Source organism: Bubalus kerabau, chromosome 10 (genome assembly GCF_029407905.1).
Source record: "Bubalus kerabau isolate K-KA32 ecotype Philippines breed swamp buffalo chromosome 10, PCC_UOA_SB_1v2, whole genome shotgun sequence".
NCBI lineage: Eukaryota > Metazoa > Chordata > Mammalia > Artiodactyla > Bovidae > Bubalus > Bubalus kerabau.
This window is the reverse complement of record NC_073633.1, coordinates 45108031-45122382: the sequence shown is the minus strand read 5'-3', so window position 1 is coordinate 45122382 and position 14352 is coordinate 45108031. Positions and strand designations below refer to the sequence as shown.

General features: G+C 37.6%; 1 protein-coding gene across 1 annotated transcript in view; it reads left to right on the top strand.

Annotated features, from left to right (window-relative positions):
• The window catches only part of MDGA2 (MAM domain containing glycosylphosphatidylinositol anchor 2), a 919168-nt gene that overhangs the window by 580620 nt on the left and 324196 nt on the right, over positions 1–14352 (top strand). Inside the window, exon 6 of the mRNA XM_055537535.1 lies at positions 10790–11059. Coding sequence (XP_055393510.1) covers positions 10790–11059 — 270 coding nt within the window. The remainder of the gene's footprint in view (positions 1–10789; positions 11060–14352) is intronic.

The following is a 14352-nucleotide window of genomic DNA, read 5'->3' as shown; positions in this document are numbered from 1 at the left end:
ACAAATGGCTTATGCCTCTAGTTTTGGTATCAGGGACATAATTGATTTAATCAGATGGTTTATAATAGTAATATGTTTGCTGAAACTGAGCAAAAAATTAAGTACAAAGAAGTATAAATAATATGCTGTAATTATTTTTGTGAGTGGTGCTCTAAATTTTGATAGAGAAATTCTTTGCTATCATCTTGTTAGTGACATAAAGCATGGTTAAGTTTAGATGGGTTAAACAATGAAAAACCTGAAAGGTCTTCATAACTAGTACTTTTTAATGAAAGGTTCATGAAATTCTGAGTTTTTCATGCTGATTTTTTTTGGGGGGTTAAGTTTATGACAAATAGATCTTATGTGGAGTTTCTGTTCTGTAATCTTTAAATTCAGCATTTTTTTCAATAAAACTTTATTGAGCTCACAGTTCTTTGTGAACAATTTTATGAGTGTTCTTGTTACAAATATGAAAACCATCACCTTTTTACAGATAATTCAATTCTTAAATATTTCAGAATGAAAGGGGAAGGTAAATATTCTAATGATGGCTTGGGTATGTGACTAGAATGTTCAAACTACCGCACAGTTGTGCTCATTTCACATGCTAGCAAAGTAATGTACAAAATTCTCCAAGCTAGGCTTCAGCAGTGCGTGAACTGAGACCTTCCAGATGTTCAAGCTGGATTTAGAAAAGCAGAGAAGACAGAGATCAAATTACCAACATCTGTGGGATTATAAAAAAAGCATGAGAATTCCAGAAAAATATCTACCTCTGCTTCATTGGGTATGCTAAAGCCTTTGACTGTGTGAATCACACCAAACTGTGGAAAATTATTAAAGAGATGGGAATACCACACTGCCTTACCTGCCTCCTGTGAAACCCGTATGCAGGTCAAGAAGCAACATTTCAAAATGGACATAGAACAATGGACTTGTTCAAATTGTGAAAGGAGTTTGTCAGGGCTGTCTATTGTCACTGTGCTTATTTAACTTACATGCAGAGTACATCATGTGAAATGCTGGGCTGGATGAAGCACAAGCGGAAATCAAGATTGCTGAGAGAAACATCAATAACCTCAGATATGCAGATGACACCATCATATAGCAGAAAGCAAAGAGGAGCTAAAGAGCCTCTTGATGAAAGTGAAAGAGGAGAGTGAAAAAGTTGGCTTAAAACTCAACATTCAAATCAAAGAGGACACTAATAGATGGAGAAATATACCATGTTCATGGATTGGAAGAATCAATATAATGAAAATGAGTATACTACCCAAAGCAAGCTATAGATTCAGTGCAATCCCTATCAAGCTACCAATGGTATTTTTCACAGAGCTAGAACAAATAATTTCACAATTTGTATGGAAATACAAAAAAACCTTGAATAGCCAAAGCAATCTTGAGAAAGAAGAATGGAACTGGAGGAATCAACCTGCCTGACTTCAGGCTCTACTAGAAAGCTACAGTCATCAAGACACTATGGTACTGGCACAAAGACAGAAATATAGATCAATGGAACAAAATAAAAAGCCCAGAGACAAATCCATGCACCTATGGACACCTTATCTTTGACAAAGGAGGCAAGAATATACAATGGATTAAAGACAATCTCTTTAACAAGTGGTGATGGGAAAACACGTCAACCACATGTAACAGAATGAAACTAGAACACTTTCTAACACCATACACAAAAATAAACTCAAAATGGATTAAAGATCTAAACGTAAGACCAGAACTATACAACTCCCAGAGGAGAACATAGGCAAAACACTCTCTGACATACATCACAGCAGGATCCTCTATGACCCACCTCCCAGAATACTGGAAATAAAAGCAAAAATAAACAAATGGGACCTAATTAACCTTAAAAGCTTCTGTACCACAAAGGAAACTATAAGCAAGGTGAAAAGACAGCCTTCAGAATGGGAGAAAATAAGAGCAAATTAAGCAGCTGACAAATAATTAATCTCAAAAATATACAAGCAACTCCTGAAGCTCAATTCCAGAAAAATAAACGACCCAATCAAAAAAATGGGCCAAAGAGCTAAATAGACATTTCTCCAAAGAAGACATACAGATGGCTAACAAACACATGAAAAGATGCTCAACATCACTCATTATCAGAGAAATGCAAATCAAAACCACAATGAGGTACCATTTCACGCCAGTCAGAATGGCTGCTATCCAAAAGTCTTCAAGCAATAAATGCTGGAGAGGGTGTGGAGAAAAGGGAACCCTCTTACACTGTTGTTGGGAATGCAAACTAGTACAGCCACTATGGAGAACAGTGTGGAGATTCCTTAAAAAAACTGGAAATAGAGCTGCCATATGACCCAGCAATCCCACTGCTGGGCATCCACACCGAGGAAACCAGAACTGAAAGAGACATGTGTACCCCAATGTTCATTGCAGCACTGTTTATAATAGCCAGGACATGGAAGCAACCTAGATGTCTATCAGCAGATGAATGGGTAAGAAAGCTGTGGTACATATACACAATGGAGTATTAGCCATTAAAAAGAATACATTTGAATCAGTTCTAATGAGGTGGATGAAACTGGAGCCTATTAAACAGAGTGAAGTAAGGCAGAAAGAAAAACACCAATAAAATATACTAATGCATATATATGGAATTTAGAAAGATGGTAATGATAACCCTATATGCGAGACAGCAAAAGAGACACAGATGTATAGAATAGTCTTTTGGACTCTGTGGGAGAGGGAGAGGGTGGGATGATTTGGGAGAATGGCATTGAAACATGTATAATATCATATATGAAACAAATTGCCAGTCCAGGTTCGATGCATGATACAGGATGCTCGGGGCTGGTGCACTGGGATGACCCAGAGGGATGGTATGTGGAGAAAGGTATGAGGGGGGTTCAGGGTGGGGAACACTTGTATACCTGTGGCAGATTCATGTTGATGTATGGCAAAACCAATACAATATCGTAAAGTAATTAGCCTCCAATTAAAATAAATAAATTTATAATAAGAAAAATAAATAAATAAAACTCAGCATTCAAAAAGCAAAGACCTTGGCATCTGGTCCATAACTTCATGGCAAATAGATGGGGAAACAATGGAAACAGTGAGAGACTTTATTTTCTTGGGCTCCAAAATCACTGCAGATGGTGACTGCAGCCATGAAATTAAAAGACACTTGCTCCTTGGAAGAAAAGCTAAAACCAACCTAGACAGCATATAAAAAGCAGAGACATTGCTTTGCTGGCAAATTTCTACAGAATCAAAGCTATGGTTTTTCCTGTAGTCATGTATGCATGTGAGAGTTGGACCATAAAGAAGGCTGAACACTGAAGAACTGATGCTTTTGATTTGTGGGTGTTGGAGAAGACTCTTGAGAGTCCCTTGGAATGCAAGGAGATCAAAACAGTTAATTCTAAAGAAAATCAATCCTGAATATTCGTTGGAAGGATGAATGCTGAAGTTGAAGCTCCAATACTTCGGCCACCTGCTGCAAAGAACTGACTCATTGGAAAAGACCCTGATACTAGGAAAGATTGAAGGCAGGAGGAGAAGGGGACAACAGAAGCCCAGATGGTTTGATGGTATCACTGACTCAGTGGACATGAGTTTGAGCAAGCTCTGGGAGATGGTGAAGGACAGGGAAACCTGGCAAGCTACAGACCATGAGGTGGCTGAGTTGGACACAACTGAGCAACTAAACAAGGGTATGTTGTGAGGAGAGCTATTATGAGCTGCTATGTTTACATAAATCAAAGCAGGAAGGAATTCAATTGCTTTGGACAAAAACTAGGAATTTGGTAAAGAAATTTTATTGACATTTGATCATAATAAAGTCATTTACCTGGTGAATAAGCAGTTGAAGAAACTCCCAGGCAACAGGAATAGCAAGTTCACATTATGCTGATTTTGTGAGGAGGGCATCTTTGCAAATTGGCCCTATCCCTAAAAAGCCGGTATCTTCTAGAACTGGAAATTCCTTGGAAAACAGATCCCTTGGTTGGAAGTGCTTTTTAGCTTGGATTTTCTTTCCATGAGTGATGACCCTCAAGGATTCTGCTGCAACTGCAGATGACACCCACTTCTGATAAAATTGAATGAGACCATGTTTTGCCAATTTCACCTGTTGGAAGGAACAGTAAGGGATTGTTGACCAAAGGACGGAGATATGTGTGGTGATGATGTTTTTCCCATCATGTTTTAAAAATATTATAAAGAATTTTCAGGCCATTAAGTATTAGTACCCCAGCTATTAACATAACTTATTGACTAAAATAAGCTTTGACTTAATCTTTTGTATTTTTGCTCACCTTGGAAACCAAGTTGTAGTTCTATTTTTTTCTGTTATCTTGTTTAATGACTGGATTCAGATATATATAAAACCCGTGTTAATTTATAAAGTCTGATTTCATTGAAGAATACCTATTGGCAAATTTCTTTACTCATTGTTCTGTGATGGCATAAATATTCTGGTCAAGAATAACAAATGCACCCAAAATCAGAGAACAGGAGATGATTTAAATATGTGAAGTCACCCAAGACAATGAGAGATAGCAGGTTTTTGTCCTGCTGCGGCTGCTGCTGCTAAGTCGCTTCAGTCATCTCCGACTCTGTGCGACCCCATAGACAGCGGTCCACCAGGCTTCCCTGTCCCTGGGATTCTCCAGGCAAGAACTCTGGAGTGGGCTGCCATTTCCTTCTCCAATGCGTGAAAGTGAAAAGTGAAAGTGAAGTCGCTCAGTCGTGTCCGACTCTTAGCGACCCCATGGACTGCAGCCTACCAGGCTCCTCCATCCATGGAATTTTCCAGGCAAGAGTACTGGAGTGGGGTGCCATTGCCTTAGGATGTAAAACTGAGTGCAGGAGCTCTGGCTGTTTTGTTCACTGTTATATTCCAGGTGCCTGTCACAGGCCTTGATACACAGTAGGTGCTCAATAAACACGTATTAAATGACTATGTTGAAAAGTGTTATACTGGGCAGAACAAACAATATCTAAAAGCATTTATTCCTAGTAACAATAAAAATAAGCAATAAATAATATTTTGTTAATCAAACAAAACCTATCTAGTGAAACTCTTTTTGGAACTGATGCTATTATGCAGAATGTCTCTTTTAGGAAAATTTTATGTTCCATGAAGCAACATATGTATTCTGCTTTCTCAATCATTTGCAGGACTGTCTGTGCTATGGACATTTAAAAAAAAAAGTGAAAAATGCTTGTTAGCTTCTATATCTGTAGCAGAGGCTCTCTCATGCTCTAGAGACTATTTATGATTGCTATTCAAATATTGTCATATCCTGGAGCATTGTTTTATAGAATTTCCTAGTAATATATTATTCCTGGACTTCATGAGAATCAATCAACTTGTCAATAATGATAATATTAGAATAATAACTTCAACTACATAGGTGGATTATTTTGAATTTTCAAATCAACTTCTAATATATTCTCTCATTTTTTATTATATGAAATGTTCATTGAAATGTCTGTTTAAAATGAATTTCAATGAAATGCACAAAAATATAGTGATTCTTGTATCTCAGTTAAATGACTTCTTTTTGCAAGAGAAATCTTATTCCTCAAATCTGTATGTATAGCATGTCTCTCCATATAGAAGCTAGACTTGGTTTGTCTAGCATGTGAGTATTCTTTCACTTTGAAAAATGTAGATCCTTGGAAAAGAAACAGAAAGTTAATTGTATATATTTTCACTTCCTCTTCCTTTTATTCATGCTGTGCTGTTACTCATTTTATTTTGTGCTTATATCCTGATGAGTAAATGTGCCCCAACTCACCACTAATTTCTTCCTTTTTTTCTGTATACTTTTCACATTATCTCCATGTGGCCAACTATTGGTCATTGAACTTACACAGAAAGGGTGCCCTAGGAGGCTCTGTGACTGCCTTGCTCTGGAGGTTATTGTTTCTTTTGACAGTTTCTTTTCCATGTCCTTCTGTCTGAAAACTCTCTAGACTAATCAATGTGTTCAGACAATGGAGAATGTTGGGACATTAAAACCCATAGAAGAGTCCTTAACTAATGAGGGACAGGGGTTGGTAGATAAACACCCCGGTCAGCCTCCTCATTTTTCAGAGGAAAAGTTCGAGGATGTGTTCTTTCTAGTTTCCCAGAGGGTTCCCAACAGCAGGGAGTCAGGTTTCCCACAGTGACCACCACTCATTCCTGTTCCATTACTGAATGTTTTCCCTTTCTTTATCTCTTCTCTACTCCTTCAATATGCTTCCTGGGATCTTCACCCTAATGATCTACTTATATCAGGACCGGATTTTGGGATGATTCAAGCCAAGACAAATACCATCCTAGCTATGGATTTTTTATTATAATTCTTTCTTGTGAGTTTTGGTGATGGTGGTTGTTTTTCTTTTTTTGGTTTGGTTTTTATGTTCTTCCTTCCTTTTGATTTTTCTCTGTGACTCAATAGTCAATTTCCTTTCAATCAAGGAATTATGTGTCTTAGGGTATTTCTAACTCAATATAAATGGCAGCTTTTACTGTAGTTAACTACTTCACATCCATTTATTCAGAGTCAGGGATAGAAATCTAAGTTCCTTTTTAAAAATTGCCCAGATCCATGGAGGGCTAAATCTCTAAAAATATAAGATGATTATTATTGCATTGTTTTCATTTTTTTAAGAAATGTTTATTTTCAGCAAGCTATTATGTTAGGTAATAGCCAAACAAAGCACCAAAAAAAGTCACTGACCTTGGCTAAAATAGTATTTTCTTCCTACAGAATGTATTCTTAATTAACCCCAAGCTAAACCTTTGTATTGCCCATCCAGAGGACCTCATGAGGAACTGACTCACTAAAATTAATGGGTATGAATCCCTGCCTACAAACTCAGGTTTGAAAGAAATATATCTTTATTATTCTATAATTTAACTTCATTTTTATTTCAACTATCTATTTTGCCATAATTTCAGAAATTGGTAACATGGATTTCCCATTTCCACCAGATTTTGTTTAAATTCTAGGGGTTGCTTTTATTTCACCATGGTGTGGGACATGAGACTTGGATCTCTGAAGGGCATGGATCACCTAACATCTCCTTCATTCCAATTGTCTTGTCACATTCAGTTCTGACCTATCTCTCCGCTTCTTCCATTCCATCATCTAGGGCTGGGGCTGTTCCCCTGAGGCATGGAGCCTGCCCCATGGACTCACTATGTCTGTCTAGCCAGTCACACTTAGTGACCTCAACCAAGAAGGGACACAGCGATCCTCTTTACTCTTGAATATCCAAATGTTTGGGATTTGGTGTGGGAGCCAAGAAGCCCGTCCTCTTTCTGTCGCAGATCCACTGAAGTAACTGTTGCTCAACCCAAAAAAAACTTTTCTTTTTGTTTGCCAGGAGGGGAGGAGCTGAAGAGAACTTGGGAAGAGTTCTCTTCCTCAGAGAGATTTCCTAAAATATACTTTCCATGTTATAGTTATTAAAGGGTTTAGGATTTTGGAAAACAAAAACCACAGACTGTTTGGTCTCTCCTCTCTTTCTTTTCCCTTCCTTTCTTTTTCCTTTCTTTCTCTTTGTTTGCCTGTCATTATACTTCATCGCATCCCTCCCAGGACCAATAATTTATAGATCTATCTATCTACTGTGTTTGCACCACAGAGCATATCAAACATGCTAGAATGTTGACATAATAATCTTAAGGAAAGAGTCAAGTCTCTGAGACAATTGCTATGATGACCCATGCCTTCCATCATTGAGTGCTGGCAAGATTCTCATTCTGAAAGTCAGATGGGCACTTATTTATGAGCACTGTGTACATAGAGTATTTATGGCTGATATTGTGTGTCATGTTAAAAACGGACTTCGTTGGAATAATTTTTATGTAATTTGAGCCATTTGGTGATAACTATAAACATGTTTAAAATCATATGTGATGTTTATTTTATTTTTTAATTGGGGTACAGTTGCTTTGCAATGTTGTGTTAGTTTCTGCTGTACAATGAGGTGAATCAGCTATATGTAAACATATGTTCCCTCCCTTCCCTCCCCCTAGTTTCATCCATCGTCCATTCAATGCTTCTTCACTTAACTTTAACTGCCTTTGTTTACTTTATGTAGTTCACCTTTTTCTAATTTTTACATTGGTTTGATGAACATTCCAAATAAAAACTAACATACTGTCCACTCTGTTTTTCTCTTGTCCCTTTTTAACTTCTGTGTTTCATTTCTTTATTAACTTAAAAATGAACTTCAAATAGTAATCCGTCTCTCACATGTTGCTGTGAAGAATGACTGGATGTTTAGATCCTGCAACATGGTTTTGACCAATGCTCTTGTCTCACGGTTATAAGGAAGCTGATGATCTCAATGGCTTTGTACATTTGTTCTTATGTAATGATGGAGTAGTTCAAGCAAAGCATGCAATAGACATTTAAAGAACACTCAGCCATGTACATGATTTAATGCGATGAGATCAATTTTTCTTAGTTTCCTAATTACCTATGTAAGTACAAAATAAGAAACAGCGCATGGAATCAATGTGGTCGAAGAGTTTAAAAACACTGTTTAAAATAATACCATTCACTTGCAATTCACTTTTGCCTGAGGCGCTAAAAAAATGCTGAATCTTGAAAAAACAATAGTTTCAACTTCCAAATTAAAAATGTAAAGCAAAATTAATAAATTTTTTATTATGTGTCCTCAAAATATACAAGTATATTTAAAACAACTCATCCTTATACAAGTCAATTTCAGGGGCAAATATTTCTTGACTTAATATCACCATTGTGTGTTTCCATAATCTAAACATATACTATTAATGGTCCTTAGGCCTTGGGATTTTTAATTTACTAAAACATGGTGTAAAACAAATGAGTCTTATTAATATAACTATTGGACTCTCTAGACTTGTGTTTTAACTAAATACCTTTGTAAAATTATACTGTTTACCTCAAACTGGGCTGTAAGAATTTCTACTACTGTTTCATAATGCTGTGTCAATAAATAAGTATACTATCTATTTTTAAAAATTTTCATTAGTAGTATCTTTTTATCAGTTTAGCAATATTAAATAGCATTTTGAAATACTTTCTTTTCTACCAAACTCTGCAGTGCCTTTTGTCTCATTTTAATTTTATGACTTTCCCAACATGTTTTTAATCATAGATTTTAGTAGTCAGCCCCTCAGAAGGGTAATTAAAATACTTTGAAAACTTGTATATTACTTACAATGATGTTAGAAAGGCCAACAGTGTTTAAAAATGTCACCCAGGCTTTCTATCCCCATTACACAGAACCATAATTGTAACATGGAATTGTTTTCTTATTCTCCCTTGGCATCTTTTTAAATTTGTTTTTTATTGAGACAGCACTGACCTATAATAGTCTATGAGTTTCATATGTACAATACTATATTTCTACGTCTGTATACCCTACAGCAAGCTCACCACCCAAAATTTTGTTTCCATCTATCACCATACAGTTGATATCATTTACTTATTTCACCCTTCCCCTACTCCTTTCCCTTTGGTAATCAGCACTCTGTTCTCTATATCTACTTTTTTTTGGGGGGGGTGGCTTGTGCATTTCTTTTGCTTTTTGGTTATTTTTTTTATACTCCACATATGAGTGAGATCATATGGGATCTGTCTCTGAATTATCTCACTTAGTATAATGCCCTCAAGGCACACCTATGTCCCCAAAGGCAAGCTATATATACAGTGGAATATATATATTCATTTGAATATTTATATATTCCATCAAGGCAGAATACTGAACCCCATAGGGAGTTTACCTTTCATTCTGAGAAAAACTCTCTCCAACTCTGAGCTGAAATTAATATCTAAAAGCAGTTAGACAGTACAGTTGAATACTTTGTATTCCAAATATGGATAGATTTCAGTTTTAAATTTGGCCTCAAATATTTATGAATGTATGAACTCAAATATTAACATAATGCATTTCTTCTGTTCTTATTTAGTAATGTGCTACATAGACTGACACTGTGATATAGGCAGAAAAGAAAGTACTGTGTCTGAACAGATTTTTGTGCAGTTTCTACTTTCTTTGATGAAAAGTCTGCAGTAAAGCATTTTTTATTGAATGGATATTTATCTACATTTTTTGTACATGAAAATTTTCGAACAACTTACTTTGGAGATCGGTAAAACTCAAATGTTGGAGTGGTGGCCATCATAGTTTGGTGACTATTTTTGAAAAGCAGTTTATTTGCTTCTAAGTTTTAAAAGAGTGGTTATGAGAACTCACACTGCCTAAACTTTCTGAACAGAGGTTAGAGCTGAAATATTGGAGATGCTTTAAATTACATGATTTTGTTATTCCTTTCAAGATGAAAAACTAGGCCCACTGCCTGGTAAAAACCTCTGGCAATCTTTTTCCTTACTTGATTGTGTTCAGTTTGCAAAATATGTATCATTTGACCTGAGGATGATCTTGACCATGAAAATACAAGAACTAAACAGCTTCAATATTTAAACCTGGAAGGACAAAAACAAATGGTGATTGTCAACATTAAAAGAGAAAGGGATTTTTGTTTTAAAACTTTAATTCTTCTCATCTTTCTAATTGTGAAACAATAATTCAAGAATACATAAAATTTAATTCCCCTCTCCATGTGTAAGATTCTTAGTAAAATTCCACAGGTTTATGCCACATAATTAAAATAAATAACCATTCTATAAGGTTTAAATTTGATCAATACAATAAGACTTTGGCACAAGAGAACAGTATTTCATTTTAATTGTTTGTGTAAATATGAAGCATACTGTTGAAGTCTAGCTCTAGTAGATCTAAATAGGTGCATGTTCTTTTGTTTGTCTTTTAGCGTCTCCGTCAATTAAACTCTTGGTGGATGACCCTATTGTTGTAAATCCTGGAGAGGCCATAACATTAGTATGTGTCACGACAGGAGGAGAGCCTGTACCATCTCTCACATGGGTCAGGTCCTTTGGGACTCTGCCTGAAAAGACTGTTTTGAATGGAGGAACTTTGACCATACCTGCCATCACCTCAGAAGATGCTGGCACTTACAGCTGCATTGCCAATAATAACGTGGGAAACCCTGCAAAAAAGTCCACCAACATCATTGTGAGAGGTGAGTTTGCCTAGAGAATGTTACAGAATAAATTTCTAGGTTAGCCAGGCTATGATAAAGCAAATAATGTTTGTAAATAATGTTCTTTAATTATAAAAGTAACCTAATATCTCTGAGTCTTAATAACACTGCTTTATATTTGCTTTGAATAGTTTTCATAACACATTCTTAGTGATACTGTGGAATAGTTTTATCTAAAAAAAAAGAAAAAAAAGCTTAAAACCGGGGGGAGGAGCCAAGATGGCGGAGGAGTAGGACGGGGAGAACACTTTCTCCCCCACAAATTCATCAAAAGAGCATTTAAACGTCGAGTAAATTCCACAAAACAACTTCTGAATGCCGGCAGAGGACATCAGGCACCCAGAAAAGCAGCCCAACTCTTCGAAAGGAGGTAGGAAAAAATATAAAAGACAAAAAAAGAGACAAAAGAGGGAGGGACGGAGTTCCGTCCCGGGAAGGGAGTCTTAAAAAGAGAGAAGTTTCCAAACACCAGGAAACCCTCTCACTGCCGAATCTGTGCCGAGCTTTGGAAGCACAGAGGGCAACATAAAAGGGAGGGGAAAAAAAAAAAAATAAACAATTAAAAATCGCGGATTGTGAGCCCTACGGTAACTCCCCCAGCGGAGAAGCAGCGCAGACGCCTGCACACGGCATTAGCAAGCGGGGGCTGGGCAGGGAAGTGCGGCACGGGCTGTGTCCCTTAGAGTAAGAATCGGGCCGAATGTCCTGAGCGCTATCTGAGCGAAATAATTTGGGCTAGCAAACCAGACTGTGGGATATCTACCACGCGAAAAGCCAGCCCTAACCTAAGACACCGCCAGGCCCGCGCACAGAACAAAGGACTGAACAGAGATAGCCAGCTGCAGACCTTCCCCCTCCGGTGACAGGCAGCCAGAGCCGGAAGGGGGCAATCGCAGCCCCAGAGAGACACTATCTATAAAACTGTAAGCAGGCTTCTTTGCTAACTAAAACTTCTTGGGGGTCTGGACGGTCAACAGCTGCCTGAGAAGGTGCGCCGGTTTTACACCCAGATAACCGAGTGGCGGGGAGGCGATAAGTCGCAGCATTGGCGCCCGCCAAACACCTCATCACCTGAGCTGCTCGACCTGGGAAGAACACAAAACGCAGGCCCAACCGAGTCTGCACCTCTGAGGACTACCCGAGTGCCTGAACCTGAGCGGCTTGGACCTGGGAGCTCAGTCCAGGGCCGGCCTCTGATTGTTCCCGGCGGAACAACCTAGAGCCCAAGCAGTGTGGGCAGGGAGGTTACACGCGCCGTGAGCGGGGGCAGACCCAGTGTGGCCGAGGCACTTCGAGCGCACGCCAGTGATATCTGTTTGCAGCATCCCTCCCTCCCTCCCCACAGCGCGGCTGAACAAGTGAGCCTAAATTAAAAAAAAAAAAAAAAAAAAATAGGGTCCTCCACCGACCCCTTTGTGTCAGGGCGGGAACCAGACACTGAAGAGACCAGCAAACAGAAGAAGCTATAGCAGAGGGAAACGCCTTGGAAGCTACAGGCCATAGATTAAAACCCTGTGGTTACTACGGATTACATAGGAAGGGGCCTATAGATCTTGAGAAATATAAGTCGGACTGAGGAACTGCCAAAAATGAACTGAACCCACAATACTCACAACAAAACCAGAGAAAGACCTAGATATATTTTTACTATTTTTATGATCAATCTTTCTTTCTTTCTTTTTTTTTTAATTAAAAAAAAATTTTTTTAAGTCCTCTATTGTCCTTTAATTTTCACTTTTATAACTATTACTTTGCAAAAAAAAAAAAAAAAAGACCCTATTTTTTTTTTTCTTCTTCTTCAGCAAACTTCATATATATATTTTATAATTTTTTGACCGTGGTTTTTTTTTTTTTTTTCTTCTTTTTCTTCTTTTCTTTAACATTGCATTTTTGAAATTCCAAACTCTACTCTAGATTTTTAATTTTAGCCTTTTGATATATGTTATCAATTTTGTACCTATAGTTTTTATCATAATTGCTGTGACTTTTTTTTTTCCTCTGTTTCTTTCTCTTCTTCTTTTATATAACATCGTATATCTGCAATTCCAAACTCTACTCAAGATTTTTAATTTATGCTTTTTGGTATTTGATATCAATTTTGTACCTGTATTTTCTTTATAATTTTTGCGACATTGTTTTTGTTGGTTTGTTTGTTTTCTCTCTTTATTTTTATTCTTCTTCTTCTTTTTTTTTTTTTTTTTTTTTTTTTTTTAACGTTGTATTTTTGAAATTCCAAACTCTACTCTAGATTTTTAATTTTTGCTGTTTGGTATTAGTTATCAATTTTGTACCTGTAGTTTCTTTATTACTTTCACGACCTTGTTTGTTTTTCTTTGTTCGTTTTTTCTCTCTTTCTTTTCCTTCTCCTTTGCATTAACATCGCATTTTTGAAATTCCAAACTCTACTCTAGATTTCTAATTTTTGTTTTTATGTATTTGTTACCAATTTTGTACCTTTAAGAACCCAATCTTCAGGACCCATTTTTCACTAGTGTACGAGATTACTGGCTTGACTGCTCTCTCTCCCTTTGGACTCTCCATTTTCCCCACCAGGTCACCTGTATCTCCTCCCTAACCCCTCTCTACTCTACCCAACTCTGTGAATTTCTGTGTGTTCCAGACGGTGGAGAACACTTAAGGAACTGATTACTGGCTGGATCTGTCTCCCGCCTTTTCATTTCCCCCTTTTATCCTTCTGGCCACCTCTGTCTCCTGCCTCCTTCTTCTCTTCCCTGTATAACTCCGTGAACATCTCTGAGTGGTCCAGTTGTGGAGTGCTCATAAGGAAGTGACTACTGGCTAGCCCACTCTCTCCACTATTGATTCCACCTCATCTCATTTGGGTCACCTCTAACTCCCTCCTCCCTCTTCTCTTCTCCATGTAACGCTGTGAACCTCTCTGAGTGACCCTCACAGTAGAGAAACTTTTCATCTTTAACGTAGATGTTTTATCAGTGGTGCTGTATAGAAGGAGAAGTTTTGAAACTACTGTAAAATTAAGACCGATAACTGGAAGTAGGAGGCTTAAGTCCAATCCCTGACTCCAGGGAACTCCTGACTCCAAGGAACATTAATTGACAGGAGCTCATCAAACGCCTCCATACCGACACTGAAACCAAGCACCACACAAGGGCCAACAAGTTCCAGGGAAAGACATAACAAGCAAATTCCCCAGCAACAAAGGAACACAGCCCTGAGCTTCAAGATACAGGCTGCCCAAAGTCACCCCAAAACCATAGACATCTCATAACTCATTACTGGACATTTCATTA